At 39.6% G+C, this 21,780-nt stretch overlaps 1 protein-coding gene across 2 annotated transcripts; it reads left to right on the forward strand.

Annotated features, from left to right (window-relative positions):
* Positions 1-580: 580 nt before the first annotated feature.
* On the forward strand, positions 581-19,870 carry LOC306765478 (branched-chain-amino-acid aminotransferase, cytosolic-like). 2 transcript variants are annotated; one of them, XM_079252947.1, is made up of 18 exons: positions 581-820; positions 914-949; positions 1,055-1,152; positions 1,546-1,612; positions 1,711-1,802; positions 2,822-2,926; positions 3,012-3,079; positions 5,307-5,403; positions 8,375-8,446; positions 8,871-9,071; positions 9,223-9,333; positions 10,139-10,258; positions 10,352-10,515; positions 14,912-15,054; positions 15,166-15,251; positions 15,562-15,702; positions 16,551-16,625; positions 18,414-19,870. In XM_079252947.1, exons 1-18 carry the CDS (start codon positions 739-741, stop codon positions 18,453-18,455), a joined length of 1,800 nt encoding a protein of 599 aa, XP_079109073.1. In that variant the 5' UTR covers positions 581-738; the 3' UTR covers positions 18,456-19,870. The 2 variants fall into 2 exon arrangements, with proteins under 2 accessions (XP_079109073.1, XP_079109072.1); XM_079252946.1 differs by lacking the exons at positions 581-820; positions 914-949; positions 1,055-1,152; ... (3 more) ...; positions 3,012-3,079; positions 5,307-5,403 and adding an exon at positions 6,297-6,964.
* The last annotated feature ends 1,910 nt before the right edge of the window (positions 19,871-21,780 follow it).

Here is a 21,780-nt window from a genome sequence, read left to right on the forward strand (position 1 = left end):
AAGAAGTCTGAACCATGAAACTGAATCGGGCAGGATTGAATTTAAGTTTTATTTTCTCGTTTATATGTAGTTATGTTGCTAAAGTTATTTTTCTGCTACCTGTGCATTTGTATCTACTAACAGTAGCTGAAAATAAGCTTTTACTGACCTCTTTTCCCATCAGAGGTGTGTATTGCCTCTTAATGCCCACTAAACCTGCTGCTTCTTGCATCTGTCAGCTCTGCATTCCTTGTCATATGAACTAAACTCACTGTTTGAGAACACAATTTGAAGTCTATTTTCTCTCCAAAGATTTTAATCATATAACCATATTTTTATGCTTCGTCTTTGTCTTTGTTTAACACTTTGTAACTTTGCCTGAAATATAAAGTTCTTTTTCTTTCTCAACAAGGTTTCTGAGCCCCAAAAGCAGTTGTATACACCACCATACCGCAAATATTCGCTTTTCATTCGATTATTTCCAACTTTCTGGAAGTTTTCAGTGAAATTGCGATGTCCAAACCTCCCGGGGGCGCTTGAACGCAGCAGAGCAAACCCCCTATTTGTTGAACTTTGAACCTCACACACACACACACACACACACACACACACACAAAGGGCTGTGTTGACTGTCGGAAACTGAGGAAACTGAGACTTCAACATTGAAGAAATCTTCTGCAGTCTAATAGGTCGTGCTGTTTGACAGCAGCGCAGCTTTTTGCGGCGTTTTCCCGGAAAGATCCGCACAGTGCAGCCAAAATGTCCCTCCGATACCACAACAAAGTTGTTGTTGTCACTGGAGGATCCAAGGGAATTGGCAGAGGGATTGTCAAAGCGTTTGGTATGAAAATTGTCCATATTTACGCTGTGGGTTTGCATATTGTCGTTTGAGGAAGTGGCGCTCTAAATGTTGTTGCATGTTTTATCGTTTTAGTGGAAAATGGTGCCAAAGTGGTGTTTTGCGCGAGAGGTCAGTGGTAGAGCAAACCCCCTTTTTATTGTTTAACTCTGACTACAAACGTTGCAGCACATTTAAAGACTTTTATATGTCAGTGAAGTCGTGCATGTCTCCCAGGTGCAGCAGGTGAATCTCTGGAGGCGGAACTGAACATAACGGGACCAGGTTCATGCAGATTTGTCACGTGTGATGTCTCCAAGGAAGAAGACCTCAAGGTAGACTCTAAATCTGGACCTCATGCTAGTTAGAGGTTAGACACGACAGAAACCAGGGCCGGATTAAAAGTGCACAGGCCCCTGGGCCCGGAGTGCCCCAGGGGCCCCGTTCCACACCATAACATTGTAAAAATTGCGAATGATTTACTGTGGAACAACATTTCTAACATCTCTCAGCCAGTTCTACCAGTAGCAATACACTAGATGTTGTGGTGTAACTATATGGCATTTTGTTTCATTTCCAAACTGCTGGTGTATACCCTACGTGGACCTCCAATGGGTGTGGGTCCGTGCTCATAATGCCCATTGGATAATCCGGCCTTGACATTATCAGACATCTAAATTGTATGACGTGTGCATTTCTGTCTCCTGTGGTTCTGGTTGTCTCTCCAGAGACTGATCGCAGTCACCGTGGAGCATTACGGACACATCGACTGTCTGGTCAACAATGCAGGCTGGCGTGAGTCTGGCATTTCTTCCTTCCTCTCTACAGATGTAGGTTCACAAAGATGCAAATGCTGCTTAATTTGTGCTTGTTTCTGGCTTCCTCCTCTGCAGACCCTCCTCATAAACCCACAGATGACACCACAGCAGAGGACTTCAGAGAGCTGCTGAATCTCAACGTCATCAGCTACTTCTTGGCATCTAAAGTAAAGTTTTCACACTTCTGTACAACTTATTTGTAAAATGTGCAGCTTTGGAAACAGACTCTTGAATCCAACCGTTTTCAACATAACTGTAAGCAATTATCAATATAAATAAAGTCCCTTTTTTTTTTTTCTCAATTTCATAAACAATTTACACTAATATCAGATGACAGATCAAATATGGATGAATATAATGAATGAAAACCTGAAGAAATTTTCAGACTGAACTGATCTGCAACGGAATAATTAGCTCAAAGGACTGCAGAATTTGAAACAAGGGTTAAAAAAAAAAAACTAAATCTCTTAGAAAAATAGAAATTTTGAATGTGTTTTTAAAAGAATAATTTAAACATGAATTCAGATTAGTGTGTTGCAGCAGTAGTGCAGTGACACTTATTTGGATGCACTGCATTATAATAAACATATGGTGTTCTAAACAGACTGTATCCTGAAGTAAAACATTAAGAAATACCGTAGAATAACTACAAACCTCCAACAACCACAATACCTGAACAGTTTATAAGAAAATGCCCAGTTGTGCAGAAGTTCTCAGTTTGAATTTATTGGATGCACAAACAGGGTAAAGTATAACAGGAATTGGGAACAAAAACAAAACACAAACATGATGGTTTAAAAGGAAAAAAAAAAGATTTAGGCTAAAATAAGAATTAGAAACCAGGAAGGACAGAACGTGAAGAGTACCATTAACAGATTGAAAATGGGAATCCTCTTTTAAAAAAAAAAAAAAAAAGATACTGCTTAATATTTGCAGTTTTTTTTTTTTGTTTTTGTTTTTTTTTTTAAATAAAAAAAAAAAAAACCATCACAGAACTGTAGCAGGATCAGAAAGTTCCCATGTTTGTTGTAAACCAGAACTACCACAGTCAAGCCTGATGGTGAGACGCACATGTGACCTGAACTGTCAGGAATGTAGCTTCAAATCATGTGACACTGCACTCACTTTTATTGTGTGTGCATATCTGGTCACGCCACTAAAGCTTGTTAAACTGAATTCTCTGCAGTTTGCGTTACCGTACCTGCGGCAGCGTCAGGGAAACATCATAAATGTTTCCAGTCTTGTGGGCACCATTGGTCAGAAAGATGCAGCGCCATATGTTGCTACTAAAGTAAGTCAAAAAGTCACTGCATGTATTTTTCTTGATACTAAAAGTCAGACCAGAGGGTCCTGTAATGCGGTGTTTTCTCCACCAGGGGGCGATCATTTCCATGACAAAGGCGATGGCTGTGGATGAGAGTCGGTACAACGTGAGAGTGAACTGGTGAGAGGAACTGCTCTTTGGTTTCACATCCCTCGCAAGGGGAAAAAAACCCCAAAAACAATGGACACAAAACTCGCAGTACTGATTTTACTTCCACTACATGTGCAGGTTATTTTTAGTATAAATACATGCATATATTTCCTCAGATGTCTGACTGTACAGCAGAGGATTGATATGACTGGACAAATCCAGAACTGTGCGAAAGACTTGATCCATGCATCATTTTTAGGACCTTCCCCCCCCCCCCCAAAAGAGTCACTTTACTCTAATTCAGGGATCACCAGTCCTGGTCCTCAAGGGCTGGAATCCTGCAGGGTTTCCAAGTGTCCCAGCTACAACACAACTGATTCAAATTAATTTGTATTTAGTAAACATGAGCAGAGCTAGTCTGAGACAGGAGTTTTCCAGCAGGGTCACTTGGAAAACCTGCAGGAGACTGGTCCTCAGGGACCAGGATTGGAGATCCCTGCTCTAATTATTTAGTCAAAGTGATTCTCCATTCTTTCCAGTCAGCTGCTATTTTACTCATTTTCAGTCCAGTCCTTGAACCTGACCCTTTCTGCTGGGATGCTTTTTTTTTTTTTTAAGCCACTTCACACTAATTCATTGATGATTCAAGTTTTTCAAAAAGACCCACATGTGGGGATGAAGCAGTGCTGTACAAACACTGCAAGCTGGTCAACATGGTCTCTGTGAAAGTGTGGTTTTCAAGAAGCCATCCTGGGAGAACAGGTTAAAGTCCGCCAAACCACATACTTTAACCTGGACTGAAAATTGGTGGCAGCAGGTCTGATGGAGGGATGAATCCTCCCCACAGCCGGGACTGTAGCGGTGTGGGATCGTCTTGACAAAATGGAACAAAATGCAGCCAACATATACAGAAAATCTTTGAAAAGTTCTTCAAGAAGTCTGGAGAAGAATTCCTGGAGGCTTGGAAAGAAATTACAAGCTTGTCTCTGCAGGTTCAAGCTGTATGAATGACTGGGCCTGTTGGTCTCAACAGCTTCAATCTGTTTGTGTCTTAAAGCCTGGATTTTTCTGTTTGCGTGTTTAAACCGCTGCAGCTTTTTCATGTTATGGTAATAATTTATGAATAAATGAGGTCTGGATCAAGACTTTGTCACTGTATATAAATTTATTTAATTTATTTACACCAGAGACTTGTTACTGTGTATTTTTTGCGTTTTCCAACATCAAGTTCAGTATGGATTTCCATGAATGGGAGCGATTTAGAGAAATCAACTTCTCTTAGTATTTCTATTCACATGACAGATATGATGTAACAGCTAAAGAGAAAAAAAGCAGACTTGGGTTTATTATTGGTTTATTTTAAAGGGACATTTTTAAATTAAACATTACAGCAAATCAGAATTAACCAACATGTAATTTCTTATCTGCAACGGCTGGACAAGGTAGAAAGTGTGTGTGTGTGTGTGTGTGTGTGTGTTAGCCAATAAACTCCCGTTTATTTCCTCATCTGTGTCCTTATCTAAACACTGTTTGAAGCTGTCACAATGTCAATGGAAACGATTTTGATATTTTTAGGCATTAAAAAGGTCCCTAGGACTTATAAGGTGAAGGATCAGTGAGCTTGCATCCAAACAGCTGGTTGAAGTATCATTTAGTTACTTTTTATAACTTTAACGTACATTACAGAAGCCGTTTTCTCCTTGTGCAAAGATATTATTTTTTTACACCTACTTTAATAGTAAGTTTGAGTACTTTTGCAATAGCTGAACAGGAAGAAAAACACCAAATGTGTCAGGATTTTCTTTTCACATTTTTCCGTAAATCAGTCAGCCTTTCAAGTGTTAATACGAAATGGTTGTTTTAAACATGACGCAAGAATTGTTGAGACTGAGTAAAAAAAAAAATCTGGAAAGACTGGATCTCCCCACTTTAAAGTGCTACTTCTCTTTGAATGTGTGCAAAAGTACCTCAGCCACACTCCAGTACAGCTGATTTGTATTTATTATTGGAAGTTTGCACAAGTGCTGATGTAGACAAACTGTTGAAAAAATACTTTTAACAATAAAATTAATAAACAAGATATACTCAGTATTGAACTAATACAGAAAAACATTGCGTTAAGGTGCCTTGAGCAGGGTCATGTGGCCATTTGTTAATCACCATTTAAAGCGCAGATCCACAAAAACTGCCACTAAATAGTATGAAGCGTCTACAAATGCTGAACTTTTTTTTTTAGTGTTTCATTGCCATGTTGCAGCATCTCTCCCGGTAACGTGATGACCCCTCTGTGGGAAGAATTAGCCAGACAGACCCCAGATGCTGCAGACGCCATCAGAAAGGGAGAAAACGCTCAGGTGAGCTGCTGGAAAGTTTACAAATGTTTATAAAAAAATATGAAACTGTTACATGAAGTCAGGATATTTGTAACATGGCGGCATCCTGGTTGATCCTGAATGAGTGTGGAGTGTTGGAACTGATTAAACATGGATGGCGTAGATTAAAGTATTTATTCCAGCAGGTAAATTTTGGATCAGGTCTTGGTTTTTGCTCAGCAGATTCAGCTGAACTGGACCAGTAGAAGCAACTCGTTATGAGCGACTTCTGTTGTGTTGAGACAAACTGCTCTTTGTCAACTTTCTGTTGAGTTGTGAACATCAACACTTTGTTTGGTCTCAGTAGAAAGAGCTTTTATCTGCCAGCAGATGATCTCTGTTAGGATCCCATTTGGAGCTGCTGAAGTGGAAAAACAGGAGAAACTCACTGGTCTTTGTTTACACTGCATTATTTATAGTGGAAGGATTGAGGCCAATTAGAAGTGTCTAAGCTCTTGGAGCTTAAAGGGTTGTTGTTTCTAATGGTTCTGGCATGGAGGATTTCTACTTTTTTGCCAGACTGTAGATGTTTTAAGTGGGCGGGGGTTCTTCCTACCTAAGCAAGTTTGGGGTTGAGACACATGGCAGTCAAGCTGTTTTTGTTTTTTTTTTCCCAGCTCAGCAGCAGCTGTGGAAACAGCTGCAGGAATATAAAAACACACAACCACAAGGAGGCTACCCAGTATAACCACTCACATGTACTGTTTTTTCCTCAAACCCAGCTGATAGGTCGAATGGGTACAGAGGCTGAGTGTGGACTGGCTGCCCTGTATCTGGCTGCTGATGCCACTTTCTGCACTGGCATCGACCTCCTGCTCAGCGGAGGAGCTGAACTCAACTATGGCTTCAAGAACCAGATCCCAGCCTGACTGTGCTGCCCTTCAGAGTTTCCTTCCTGCGGTGGAGCAGCTGCTTTAACATGTTAACACATCTCACACAGACACATGTGCTGGTTACGTGACTAAATCAAAAACTAAATGTCTTTACAACCCAGAAGGTTTGTCATGTTGTAAAATAAAGTGACATTTAAATATGTATTGCCTGGTTGGGGTAAAAATTGGCGTTCAAGGAAAAGTAACGTGACCTGCACCCCTCCCCACTGATCGACCAATCAGCACGAGCCTCTTTGCCCTACTAACCTCTCTCTCTCCTAGCCAGTCAGATGCAAGACTTTTGACACGCCTCCAGTGACATCCAGACTAACAATACTGGTTAATAAAAACCGGTCAATCTATTTTATTCCGGTTTATTCTGTGGCTGTACTCAACTATTTACATTCCTGTCTTTCCACCGAACAGTCCGCGATTTTTATTTTTTAATAAGTCGCCCAAAACCTCTAAAATGCATAAAGTAAAAACAGTTAAACATTTGTAAATAAACAGGCTAAGTAATTATATTATTTGTCCTGAGGGCACTTTTTGTCCTTGTAGTTTGTGGTGTTACTGCAGCTCAGCGGAACCCAAGTTTACTGCCCGTTTGTTTCTACACGAACGTATAATCTGTTTATCTGCGGTACGTAGAGGAGATGGCAGCCCTCCGGACGGTGAGTTCATTCACTGTCTTATCTGTTTATACTGATTGTCCGAGTTAATGATTCACGTACATCATCGATAAATCATCTGCTAATGAGAAAAGAAGATAACGTTTCCTGCGTGTGTGCGGGTTCACGCGCACGGACTCGGTCCCGCCTTCACGGACGGAGAAAAAACACGACAGCATGGGAAGGACGGAGAACAACCAGTTTCTGAGTTATGAGTTAATTATAAATTTCTTTCCCTACATAAAGTCAAAACACAATCCGGAAAGGCTTTTAACATTTTTAGTAGTTATGTCGTGTAAATATATGGATATACGTTTATTTAAATACACTTTATATGCATGTATTTATACAAAAAAGACCACACTAACTTCTATATTCAGGTTGTTTTTTTTTTTGTTTTTTTGTTTTTTTTTTTAAGTGGCTAGTTAATAAACCTGGGTGGAAAATTTCCTCCACCGTGGGGTTATGACCGTTTCTATGGCTACGCAGAAAACAGCTGTCCTTCACGTGGACTTTCTGCTGGTTGAACACGTGGACTGTACATGTATGTATTAGTGTTGACATGTGTGCATATGTTTGTATTATTAGTGTTTTACATGTGTATAAAGTGTAAATAAGGTCAACTCCGTCTCTGTCGGATCAGACCTTAGCAGCGACTACTAGCTTTAGCTGATGCAATTCTGCTCCAATTCCACGTTGTTCTTAAATGAGAGAAAAACAGAATAGCAGGTTAGTCATCTGCTTTATTTTTTAATTACATTAGTTTTTTCATATAGGTTGCAGTTAATGTGTGCGTAACTACACCCAGCGATGATGGCAATCAAGACAAATCTTGCATCATCCATCCATTAAACAAAATGGTCATTTTGTCCCTGACGTTGCACGTCCTCTGAATTACCTCATGATCATATTTCAGGATGGGGACAAATTTTATTAATGTTTAGAACTTGAAGACTCCAAACAACCTGTTTTAATCCCTTTTCAAACATCGAAACTTGAAAGAAAAGTCCTGTTTATGTCAACCTGGTGGCTTGCAGAACCAGATTCATGACTTTTTTTTTTCCAAAACAAGCTGTAATTGCTTGCTTGTTGGTCATGTCTAAATTTAAACGCCTTTGTCCACCAGTCTCTCACCTTGCATTTGTCATTTTACAGAATAACACCCTTGATTCTATTTACAGTACAGCACTTGGCACCAGTTGCCTCCTACATATTCATGGTCAGTGATGCATACCACGATGTAAAGACAAAATGATTGGCACTGGGTCTCGCATATCACACAGTCAGTCTTTTACATGTATATGTTGATATATTGTCATGGAAAGAAGGTATTGTTGCAAGCTGCCTGGTAAAACTTTGATCCTGATGTCTGCAACAGCTTTTGCAAAGAGCTCTGTTGTCATTCATTTGCAGGCACTGCATGCACGACTTGTTCAGGCCCTCCCCTTTTCCTATGGCTCACTGCGGTTCGCTAGCTCCTTTAAGGTAATGAGGAAAGATTTTTAATTGCTTTTGTCCCTCTAAGTGAGAACTGCATTTTAACCATTTTAATTTACACTGATGTGACTGTACCTTGTTTTCTAGTGCACAGGATGTTTATAAAGCATCATGGAAAGAAGGAAGTAACATTTGGACATATTGCCTTGTATTTTAAAGTTTTTTTCCCCTCCTCCTGTCTTCCCCTTGCTATCTTTCTGTTGTAATCATGTAATTCTGTTTTAATTGCACCTGATTAATTGACCAGACAAGTCAGCGTCTTAACTGTCTGTGCATAACACTCCAGCAAATGTGCTGAAGCATGCTGCGTCTTTAATTATGATTTAAAACCAATCACTGTATCCGTGGTCCACTGTTCTCTCGTTTCCGTCCACTGCTTCCTCTCCGGCTCGCTTGTCCGTCTCCACCTCAGGCTGCAGATCTCACCATTGAACGCAACCCGACATGCAAGCCGAAGCCCGACCCCTCCACGTTGCTGTTTGGCAAACAGTTCTCTGACCACATGCTGACCATCAGCTGGTCGGAGAAGGGCGGCTGGGAGGCTCCGCAGATCAAACCTTTCCAGAACCTGTCGCTGCATCCAGCCAGCTCCGCCCTGCACTACTCCATAGAGGTAAAGGAGAAGCATTATGCCATCATGCAACACACAGATCACATGTTGCACATCTGGTGTTTTCAGCAAATGCAACAGGTCTTTTCTTTACAGACAACCCTTTATTCTTGCTTTAAAGTGTAAAATAAATTGCATGCTCCCTTTTCAACAGCTGTTTGAGGGGATGAAGGCTTTCCGTGGAGTTGACAACCACATCCGTCTATTCAGACCCATGCTGAACATGGAGAGGATGCATCGAAGTGCAGACAGAAGCTGCCTTCCTGTGAGTTTTGAGTCAATGAGTCATTGTGATCAGGGTGATGTCGCCTCTCAAAGAAGGTTTTTAGTTAAAAACACTACAACCCTGTTCAGCATGAGCAAATGCATCCGGCCCATTGGTCTGACACCCATCGCTGCAGCGGTGCTGCCATGGATACCCAGAGCACAGACAAAAACTGCACCGTCGTCTGGCAAAAAAGCTGATCTGGAGTCTGCTCTTGCTGCAGATGGATCTGCCAGCAGAGTCTGTTACATACATGTGTTTTTAAACAGTCAGCTTTGTCACATCACCAAGCTGTTTACAGCCTCTTAACTCACATAAATGCTTCGCTAAAACACGACTTCCTGGTTCAGGTTTCACTCCAAGCACAAAGCAACAGATCCTCACCGGACAGGCAACACCCCGTTACGCTGACGGTGAAGTTGGAGCTGCAGTTACCTTAGCTGTCTACATCTGAAGTTTAATTTTCTTCAGCTGCATGGAAATAATAAATGCTTTTTTTTGTGTTCCGTCTTGATTTTTACAAAATGACTGTTTTCTTTAGATCTGTCAGATGAAAATTTTAAAGTCCTAAATCAGTTATGTGCAAGCTAGTTCATACTTAATAAAAACGGTGTAACCTTTACTTAAGGCAGGTTAAATGCCAGTGCAATCGCTCCATCATGCAGATTAGGATGGTGGGTTTTAATGCAGACATATTTAGGTTAAAATGACATCTAAAAGTTTCACTTGTGATAAAATGTAAAAATCTCAGTTTTCACCATGCGAGATACCTACTCTGTTTAAAATTTCTGGATGTATTTTGCAGCTGTTTGATAAAGTTGAGCTGCTGGAATGCATCAGGCAGCTGGTGGAGGTTGACCAAGAGTGGGTCCCGTACTCACAGGATGCCAGCCTCTACATCAGACCGACCTTCATAGGAATTGAGGTGAGAACTGGACGGTTCTGTCCGACTTTCCCTCTCAGCTCAGCAGATTAAAGGATGGATGCACTGATTTCTCGCTCCTTGCCTTTCTTCCAGCCTTCTCTCGGTGTTTCCCGGGCCGGAAAAGCGATGATATTTGTCATCATCGGCCCAGTCGGGCCCTACTTCGCTACGGGATCCTTCAACCCAGTTTCTCTGCTGGCAGATCCGTCGTTTGTGAGAGCTTGGAAAGGAGGTGTTGGGGCCTACAAGATGGGAGGGTGAGTTTGTGTCTTACCTCAACTCCTGATTGAACACATCATCCATAAACATGACGAAGAACTCTGGATCTCTGAGGTCTAATCCGTTTGTCTCGGCCTCTTCATACAGTCTCCTGTATTTTATGTTTAATATATCAAGTTGAGTCCCAATGTCCAGCCGACTGATACCAAATTATCTGTGTTGCCTTTATGCTAGGGGTTAAATTTGGCCCATGTTGAGTTCTGGGACATGTGCCATCAACGTTATGTGATCTTAAGCAATAATTCTAAATATCCAATTCTGAATTATTAAAAATGTTTTTAATTTTATTTTATTTTTTAATATTAATTATTTATATATTTATTATATATTGTTTTTTATTTTATTATATTTTATTATTTATATATGTTTATTATTATTTATTATATATTCATTTTATTTTTCTTTTTATTATTTAAGGAAATAAACTCCTCAGTAGTTGTTAGGATATTTTAGATCAAAGATAGAGCGTTATGGGGATGTAGCTTACCTGCGACTAAGACACGTTGTCACTCATCCATCTCAGTCAGCAGGTACAACATCAGGAGGTAACTTAAAAGAGAAAATGGGTCAGATCTGTAGAGTTTCTTTGGGGTGTTTGACTTTTATTTTTTCCCTGGAAAGATGTCAGCTAGCTGGAAATGACATTTAGTCACTAAGATTGAAAAACAAACCAGCGTTTGCTGTTATCTGCTTCATGCAAAGGCAGGCCTATGCAGAATGCAGGGCTACACCAGAAGAAGGAGGCTACATGTAAATGAGATCAGTCAGATTGTCATATTCAAGGGTTACAACATCAAATTACCTATAACACATTGCCAAACAGTCTTTGTACTGATGAGGTCTCCAAATATCCTTTATTTCCAACAACATGGATCATGGTTCAGTATTATGCTCCTCATCTGGTCAACGTGGAGAACCTACTCTCCTCTGGTTATCCTTTCAATATCCTCTTAATCAGTGGCAGGTCATCAGAAAAGCTTTTGGGTCCAGGACACATCAACATGAAAATTGATCATTTCTTTGGAGTTCTGTCATGGTTGTGGGTTCACCCAACAGCTGGTCTGGACAGTGCATGGTTATCTGCATGAAGCCCAGAAAGACGAGCTTCTGGAGGGCCTTAGTGTCAGGGTGAAGTCAGGGCAGAAGTAAAGGTTTATGTCCAGAATCCATTAAAACCAGGGACAGCTGATGTGACTTCTCAGCATGTGGGGAAAGTTGTTAGATGCAGTTAAAGCAGATGTGATCCATTTAGACAGCCTGTTTCTAAACAGCCTAACACAGATATAAAAATGCATCAAAGCTATGAGCAGTAAGGACCGTCTCGCTTCAGCTTGTTGGGTGTAGAGACGGTGAAGGAACAGCAGCAGCGGAGACTCGCTGCTGTAATCTGCCTGTTCCACTCAGCCCTGTTTTCACATGACTCTACTTGTTCACAAGCAGACTCCGCTCACCTCCTGTGCGATTGCATAACTGCACCGAACACCCACTCGTAACTAAGCCAACAATAATCTGCTCTCCACCCACCAAAAGATGAGGAAACACTTCAGCTATGGAGCCTGATTTAGCAGCAGCCATCAGGAGGCTGCTGGGGAGCAGAGTTATGCAGGACATCCACTCGGGTTGTTTGTAGGCACCACATTGTTTATTTAGCCTGTATGAGAGGATGCTCCTTCTGAACGTGTAGTTTTTCCCCCTTCGTTTATCTCATCGTTGTTCTGTTTGCATGAATTGTAGTTGTGAAAAATAAGTCTTGATCTGATGTTGCTGAAATGTTTTAGTTTTGAGACAAGCAGCAGAACGAGTCATGTGATCAGGACATGAAGCAGAAGTTTCTTCTTCGGCTCTTCTGGTCAGCTGGTTTACAGTCTGACACATTTATCTCTAATTAAAGGCAGCATTATTAATATAACCCAGCATATTTGTTAGGGCTGTATTGATATGCTTTTGTCCCGATTCGATTCAGAATTTTTGGTTGCCGATTTAATTTAAATTGCGATTCTCACAATTCTTCGATATTGCTGATTTTTGTAGATTAAAAACAAAAAAATGTACAAAATATTTTTTGGCTCGTTATTTTTCCTGGTTTCAATTATAAAAAAAACAACACAATAGTCAGACCATCATTCTGCTGTTATAATTCTCAAGGTGACGTAAGTAAAAAAAAATAAATAAAAACAATAAAAATGATTTAAAACAACAAAAAATTATGGGTTATTTTTATTAATTGAAAATAAAATAAAAAAAATGTTTACCAAATAAATCAGTTTTAAAATTGTAAATCAAAAAATCCCTATATTTGATTTTTTTTTTTTATGCAATTTTCCCACCCCTAATATTTGTCTTAAATCTCCTGAAGGTGAATAAACAATGTAGTTTGTATCGTCATGTTTTGTGTGTTACTGTATTCAGTCTTATGCCATTTCTTGTTGCCATGGAAACTCTGCACATTTCTCTGGATGCTAAAGAAGTTTGCAAATAGTTTCCATCTGACCACAGTGACATGCTGTTAACACTGATTAGATTTATCTGCAGGATCCTTCTGGCTGCACACACTTTTCTCTGGGTTCTTTATGTTTCTCTGTTCTTGCTGGATGAAGCAGAAAACCACTTGATCACTACAAGGTTACTCAGGGTCCTATTTGCCAGACTTAAATCCAGGGGTGACAGAGGCTCCTCTGTTGCTGTGGAATAGCCTTCCCCGTCATATCAGAGCCGCCCAGTCTGTCTCTGGTTTTAGTTTTCTACTTAAAATCCACTTTTTTTGCACTGGCGTTTGATCAAACCTGAGCTTGTCCTTTATTTGTTTTAATTTTACTTTTATTCTAGATTTTTTTTATTCTAGATTTAATTTATTTATCTCTCTGCAGCGTTTAATTTTGAAATGTGCAGTGTTGTTGTTTGTTGCCTCATTGTTCAGCAGCTGCTGTGGCTAAAAATGTGCTATATATAAGAAAAACTTCAATTACAGTGCCCTTGAACAACTTAGGTTACTATGACTTTTTGTAGTTGGGTAAGTTTTGGAGTTTGACTAGTTTGATTTAGTAAGTCTGTAAATTTATGAGAATCTGTTTAAAGAGAAAGGTTTGAAAAAAATGTGAAAACCGAAGCCACAAGATCTCTAAATCTTCTAGAAATAAAGAACCCTGATGGAGATTTCATTTAGGGATAATGCAAATATTTATGGATGCTTGTATCTCTAACTTTGCCAAACTTTAGTAAAGTTTTATATCAGTATAAAAAAGATTTGATAGGCTATATTAGACAGAGATGGATGAAAAGAAGCTAAAACAACTTCAGAAGTATGGCTACGACTTTGGAAAATACATCCTTCCACTACAAAGTCTTCGCTGTGACAATTTAAACAGATTTTTTTTATATATACAAAGCAGAAATCAGGATTAAGTGGTCTGCAGTTGTCTTGCTGGGGGGTGAGGGGGCATGCAGGGTGAAAGTTGTTGACCATTTTCATATTTCTTGTGTGTGTGTGTGTGTGTGTGTGTGTGTGTGTGTGTGTGTGTGTGTGTGTGTGTGTGTGTGTGTGTGTGTGTGTGTGTGTGTGTGTGTGTGTGTGTTTGTTTTAGTTTAAATTTCAATACTTTCTGGAAAGAAGCCAAAGCAGTAATCTTTCATACCGTGGACATAGCATTGCATTTATTTTTAATCTCCCTGCATCACAAAAAAACTCTGTAAAACACTAAGAGGGACACATTAATAAAAAATATTGGCAGTAGGGAAGGAAAAAGGCAATTACCAAATACTGGCTTCAGTCGAAACATTTCACCCTGAAGTGCTCTATGAATGTTGTAACCCTGGTCCACCACGTGGAGACTCTGTCACAAAGACGTTTAACAGTAACCAGTTTCAGAAACATCTGCCCACTGACTGCGGCTATTACTGGTTTTATAGGATTCCTGTGTTGTAGTTTGCTTTAAATAGTAATGTATATTTAGCTTTGTGTGTGTCTTGGTCTTCACCTGCTCTTTTGTTTCAGAAAAGAAAATTAAAAACTAGAACTTCAGAATAGCTGTGAGCTGGTTTTTACCAAGTAAAGACCTCAAACACTGATCTGAACAACCGCATATTTGACAACATGGTTGATGCATTAAATATGATGAACTGGGGAAGATAAACTCAAGGTTATACTGGTCTCTAAAAAACTCACCCTTCAGTGGTGATGTGCAAGACCATTAACTTTTCTTTGTGATGTGATACCAAGTAAAATTCCAGCCAGTGTCAACTTTCCCTTTCTGTAAGTTGCACACTGTAAAAATCCTGAAATATGGCAGCTGGAGAGCAGAAATACTTCTGAGAGTTGTGAGTCTGTTCGTCTGGATGAAAGGATAGATAATCTAATAAAGTTTCATCTGTCTCCAGAAACTACGGGCCTACAATAGCGGTGCAGAATGAAGCGTTGAAGAAGGGCTGCCAGCAGGTCCTGTGGCTTTATGGAGACGAAGAGGAGATCACAGAGGTTGGCACTATGAACCTCTTCATCTACTGGACCAATGACAAAGGAGGTCAGTCTTTTTGTTTAGTCTTTTTCTGTTGTCTTTTCCTTGGACTTTTTTTTTTTTTTTTTGAAGATTTCTCCCTGTAGGAAATATTAGTATTCATGGTTCTGTTTGCAGAGAAAGAGTTGATGACCCCTCCTCTGGATGGCATCATTCTGCCAGGGGTGACCAGGCAGTCCCTGCTGGACCTGGGAAGAACCTGGGTAAACTAACCAAACAAACCGTCCCACAAGCAACACACATTTATTTATCCATGTTCTTTAATGCATGTTTGGATTAAAGCGATCTCGCTGTTCCTCTTCAGTGCAACTTCTGACAGGAGTCGCAGGACAGGATGTTTTAAACCGTCTTTAGTCGATTTACTGCATTCATCTGCTTAAGTTTTATGTATTCATCTCTCCACTTCTTGAATTTCTTGTCATTTTCCACAAACAGAGGAATAACTAACAGTTGTAGGGCTCATACGAGTCCAAAGCATTTCTCATTGACATCAACGTGTCTGTGTTTCATCAGGGCGAGTTTAAAGTGACGGAGCGCACAATGGGCATGAAGGAGCTGCTCAAGGCACTGGATGCTGGAAGAGTGCTGGAGGTGTTCGGAGCAGGGACGGCCTGCGTCGTCTGTCCAGTCGGCAGCCTCCTCTACAGAGGAAAGGTCAGAACTCTGTCTTTAGTTCATGTTTCTGAGTCTGAGAAGCTGCTTAATAACTTGAAAAAAGGGTAGAATTTAATAAGTTTTACACTTCTTCCTACATATTCTTCCCTTGTACATTCTGTTTTTTTATGTCACATGTGTGATCTCTTAATTTTGTTTGCTTTGTCGTTTTATATTCATGTTTGAGTTATAATCTAATTACTGTTGGAAATAAACAATAAACAACAACAAACTTAAATTCAAGGTTTTTAATTCTGTTTTGTAAAAGTGAAGGAAACTAAGTGTAACCAGTCACCAGAAGGGATTTGTTTATGGATTTGTGATCCCTGACCGAGCTGGATTACCCTGATGAATGAGATTAATAAAAATGAAAGAGCTGCGTGACATGTGACCTCATCAGCAGGTGTTAGGGAGCCTCATTGCACACATGCTGCATAAAGACACATTCACAGGATTTGGCTTGCAAAAAACCAAGACTGAAAAATGGAAGAGTCAAACAACAGAGTTTGTGGAAGTGACAAAGTCTCTTTGCATTGAATGGAAACTTACAAACATAGAGAAAAGCAGGTTTGCAAGATGTAGAAGCTCTGAACAGGCTCATGAATGTTGTTGACAGGATGAGTTGATCATTTCACCCTGCTGCTCTTTGCTTTCCATGTCTCTGTAACCCAGACCTGGAAGTGCTTGCAGAAACCTTTCCTCCTAAAAGAGAAGCCTAACCTGTCTGGAGAAATATCATTTATTCTAATAACTATGAAGAAGAACTACTTAAGTCACAGATTTTTCTTATTGCTTTCATAACTTGAGTATTGTTGGCTGAATGTTCTGCTTTGTTTCTCTTTTCTCAGACATACCAGATCCCGACTATGCAGAACGGTCCAGATCTGGCAAAGAGGTTCTACAAAGAGCTTACTGATATTCAGGTGAGAGCACCGTCCGGTCTGCAGCCTTCTACATCCTCCACGTCATGTCACTTTTAGAGACCAGAAACTTTAGACTGAGAAAAAACAAAGTTAGTTTGTGTGAAATGTTGGTGCTTTGTGATCAAAGGAAAGCCAAAAACTTTTAAATTACCGTTCAAAGTATATTTATTGCAGGTTTTGAGTTCATGCATGAATTTCCAACAATATTGGAGAAAGTCAGTTATAATAAGATAACAGACCGCTGCTTTGAAATGAACACTAAAGGCTGTTTGCTGAACAAGCCGAACAGGAAAATAATGAAGAACTGAAGACTGAGCTTTGGTTTCTTTTTTTTACCAAACCTGATCTCAGATTTCATTGAGGATTTATAATCTGATAAAAGGTGGAGGAGTTAGATGTAGTCCTGTTTTTTTTGTTTATCTGCTTTCATAACTTATTGAGAAGAAGGAGTTTGAGGTCATGCTGCTAAATTTGGGTGATTTGTGCAACATAGTTTACACATCACGTTGTTGTTGCTTAACTCTCTGATGTAAGAATTAAACATGAGACATTTTTATACACACAATATTTTACTTCTACAGAGATGTACAGAGGCGCTTTTCTTTGTCTTTAATATTATTTGACTTTTTATTTAGTTTATTTTATTCTATTCTATAGAAATATGCATAAAATAATGTCATATTTTTATAATAATTGATGAGTATCATTTTGTTTCCTGTTTATCACTGAGGTGAAGTTGGTATTATGTGTTTTTGTATAAATGAAATTTTATACCAAATTAGTTTATTCTTCAGTGAGTGGCAGTGTGTTGGGTGATTCTCCTAATGTCCACTGAAGTGGCAAAGTTACAAATAAATACTATCTTCATTTGTGAATATACTAGAAACAGCCTTTAAATGGGTTCCACTGTGGTGGACACGATGCATCAGAGGGTTAAAATGATTTACTCACCTGCAGGATCATGCTTGTGTGCACGGTAGTTTTCACTTCTAAAATTATGTCACTTTTTAATGCAACAGTTAATTTTTCATCCTTTTCCATCTTCTTTTCCTCCCACCAGATTTGGATCAGAATAAATATTCTTTAAAGAACAAAATAAAAGTTAAACACAGGTGGCAGGTATGAGTGTTGGAGGGATTATCTGATCAGATGGCAGGATTTTACTTTATATTCTTCTGTCTCAAACGGGTAACGCACATGTTTAATTAGGTTTTCACAGTTACCAACGTGTAACTTTCACATGGCAGGTTGTTGTAATTTGAGGGTGCCAGCAGAGGAGAGTTAGTGTTGCTACACTGTCTCAGCAGAGTATCATCTGTAGATACCAGCAAAAAGTTGGTCAAATTATCAGGTGAAAAATGAGGCAGGCGTTGGTGGTGATCCTCAACTCCGTACCTACTTCTGAAACTACTGAACATTGACGTGTGATGCTAGATCTTAAGGAAGTAACTCTGCCGCATCATGAAGTCAGGATTTGAGACCTTTTTTCTGACATGCACACAGTCTGTCCATAGCAACCTTGTAGTTAGCTTTACTTTAAAATGTTAATCAGTGCTGGCTTTCTCAAGTTAATAAGATGATTAACTTGTGATCTCAGTAACTGTTAAGGAACAATACTTTTGGATATTATTACCCTTATATGTCTCAAAGTAATGAGTTATTATAATGAAAAGTTCCTCACATGGCTAACTGAATTTTTTTTTTAGATTTCACTTTACCTTTTGCACGTTTTTCCACTCGTGAGCTGACCTATCCTCTCTGTTGTTCTTCTTCTCTTGCTTCACCCAGTACGGACGAACACCCAGCGATTGGGCACCACTGGTTGTTTAAACAGCCATTAATATCAGCATTGTTAAAACAGCCATTTTTTGCACATGCCGGTTGTATCAACAGTTAGTCCCGTAATTCCAGTCCAGACAACCAGCAGCACCACCCTTTTCTCCCCCCTCAGCCCACTAATGCACTCCTGCTTAACTCACCGGCCCGAAGAGACGGATGGTAATCCTCCCATCCATCGTTCTGCTCGGGGCGGCTTTTATAGACGTCCCCCTCTCTCTAAGGACACTCACTGGAAACCAGCTGGTGGTTTGAATGTAGCGGCTTGCTTTGGAAAGCAATATTAACGACTATATGCAACCTTCTAACAAAGAAGCAGGAGAGAAAATCCAGAAACTAGATGATTAAAATTTATCCAGATATAAAATACGTTATTAAGGAATTCAAGTGTTATTAGCGATGAGGATCTCCTTCTCAGGAAGGCGTCCATTAACAGCACAAACATTCATCATCATCTCTTCGACATTAAAGTCGGCACAAGTTGACGTATCTCTGGTGTTGTGAGACATTTACAAAGCAGCTCAATATTTGATATGTAGAACTGTGATGTTAGACAGCTAGCCTCTCAGCAGCATGCACTACAAATACCGTTTCTCGTCAAATCACGTATGAAAATGTATTTCCAATCAGGAATAATAACAGTCTGTAGAAGAAGATATGGTGTTTTCTCCAACTTGTAACTGTTACATGTAAGTAGATGATGAAGAGGAAAACCTGGGAGGATGTTTGGTTACTGTTTTGTACATACGGACCCGAGCGAGGACCACTAGAAGTCACTTGACACCAGAGTTTGCATTGACCTCTGTTAACGTCAGGCGAGCTTTGTCGGAAAAGAAACGTGACCGGCTTTCCTTTTCCTGTTTGTGACAAACAGAAAAAAACATAAAGATGGAGGTGAAAAGTCGAGTGTCGATGAGCACAAATGGTCTGACAAAGTCTGCCCGCTGTAGACTGTTAGAAGCTGGCAGATGCCCCTGCGATGTTTGTGTGTTTTCCATGAGAACAATGTATAGAAACAAAAAGATTATTTTAGAGGTTTTTAAATTAATTTATCCTTGTATTGATGTGGAATTTGGCCAACTGTCTTCCAAAGTGCTTCTGTTAACCATCGTCTTGCTGTATCCTCGCTTCACTCCCTCTGCCCCCCCCCCCCCCCCCCCTTCTTTCTTTGAATGTATTTTATTTCCACACAAACACACACCTGTTTGTACACTTGTCCCCCTTCTCCAAGTGCCTGACTTGTCTGTTAGCACGTCCTTCGGTGGAGAAACAACTGCTGATTTGTTTGTTCCTGTTTGTGCACTAGCGGATGTAGCCGGATGTAAAAGTCGGTTTGGTTTCATTATTTTACATGTGCTGTTACTTTTATTCATCTCCTGTGTTTTTACAATAAATCTGATTTGAGTTCAGTGCCTCTGTGTTTTTTTATGCTTTTAATGCGAGTGTGGTGAAGTGTGGCCTGCAGGGGAGATGTTGCTTTCATATTTATCTGTTCTATTAATTCGATTCAGTATTCTAGCAACACATCTGGACTTTAGTAGAATTTCATATTTTAGTAGGGAAAGATATCAGGCAACAGTCAACATTTGACTATCTGTGTGGCTGAGAGCTCAGAGAAGAGACAGGATGAAGACAGTTGCTAAATTAGCTTCCATTAGAGGGCATCCTAGTGAGAAAAGCTGGCAAAGTTCAGTAATGTTGCCTTAAAGCTGCTGCACAAGTTTCTGACTTTCAAACTCTGTGCTTCTGACTGGTTTTGACGGCACACTGGCTTTAATTATGTAAGTTTCCACACTGCACACCCAGGCTGCTAAACTGCAACTTTTGTTTTCCCCTACCCACAACATCATTTGTGTTTTTTGCTTTGCGGCATAGTTTTACATACCAGCTACTGAATATGAACATTGGCCATTTTGGACCATGACTGGTTCAGTGAATGAAAGGAAGAGGACATAATGGGAGGAATAGGAGAAAAAAGTGACAGAGCAAGAATCTACGTCGGACTGGTTTACTGGCTGGAGAGGGAGTTCAGAGAAGAGACGAGACGCAAGATGGATGCTGAAATAACCACTATGAGACGGCAATTAGTCTGTCAGTGTCCAGTGGTAGCGATTTAAAGTAGCTCAGTGGAACGTCTTGATCTTAAAGGTGTGTTTATGACTCTGTTTAATGGCACGGTAACATTTATCGTTTATATTACCGAAGCTGAAAAATCGCACTTCACACCTGATGCTGTCACTTAATGGCAGCTTTTTAAACTATTTCATATGCAAGCAACTGCATATCAGCAACTAAAAGCGGACTGCGGCGAATTCAGCAAAGAAACATCAGAGGACGTCATCGATTGATGCGAGGAAAAGGGTGACGGAGTACAAGCTGGGATGAATCAACATCGGACTGACTTTTACTGGCTGAAGAGGTCTCAGAGAAGAGACCGGATGCAAGATGGAAGCTGAAGTAGTTGTTGGGGGTTGCTGAAGTGTGAAACTCTGCCAATGTTCAGAGGTGTTGTTCAAAAATTCAAAATGAGTTTGAAATACAGCACTGTTCAAATACAGAAGCCTGACTGCTAATTAAAGACAAAAATATGCAGGATTCCTCTCTATTAAACTACAGAAAAGTAGCTCCAGAACTTTTTTATTTTTCATCTTATGTCGAATTTTTGTTTACATCTTTTAGAAATCATTTGATAGAGCATAGTACATTACATGTGTATAGATTATTTTATGTATGTAAATGTTTTATGTATTCTTACTGTTCAGCACTTTGGTCAGTACCTGCTTTATAAATAAAGTTAACTTGGCAATATAATGACACAATGATGCCATGCTTTGTTTATTTGCAGATGTAAGACTAAAGCTTGGTATTCATCCTCCTCTCCACATTTAGATGTGACTTCTAACACAAGTTAATGATACATTGACATTTTGTGTGGAGACGGACTCATCGCGGCTGTTTCAGTAAACTGAGATGAAGGAAGGAATTAGCATCACGCGATTCTACTGAATTGTCCACCATTCGTGATATTTTAGTGTAGCATCAACTTTCTCTAATCCTCCCCCGAAAGTTGATTATTCCTAACTTTTAGTTAGTAGTCAGTAAATATATATACACACACATATGTGTGTATATATATATATATATATATATACACATAATATATTTATATATACACAGGCTAGTTTAATTAAGCTACATTTTCAATTTTTTAAAACCCTTTTAATGTCTATAATCTCATTGTTTTTAAACTAATTTGTTGCTATATTTTTCCTTTTTATTCATGGTGCAGAATGGGACTAAGGGCAGTATGATTCTAACT

Source organism: Telmatherina bonti (genome assembly GCF_933228915.1).
Source record: "Telmatherina bonti genome assembly, chromosome: 14".
NCBI classification, from domain to species: domain Eukaryota; kingdom Metazoa; phylum Chordata; class Actinopteri; order Atheriniformes; family Telmatherinidae; genus Telmatherina; species Telmatherina bonti.

Excerpts from the sequence above, each read along its gene's own strand:
- LOC306765478 (XM_079252947.1), top strand. The coding sequence starts at position 739 with ATGTCCCTCCGATACCACAACAAAGTTGTTGTTGTCACTGGAGGATCC. Across the intron at positions 1,153-1,545 it reads CCAAGGAAGAAGACCTCAAG|AGACTGATCGCAGTCACCGT; the intron begins GTAGACTCTAAA and ends TTGTCTCTCCAG. Across the intron at positions 9,072-9,222 it reads CCCTGCACTACTCCATAGAG|CTGTTTGAGGGGATGAAGGC; the intron begins GTAAAGGAGAAG and ends CCTTTTCAACAG.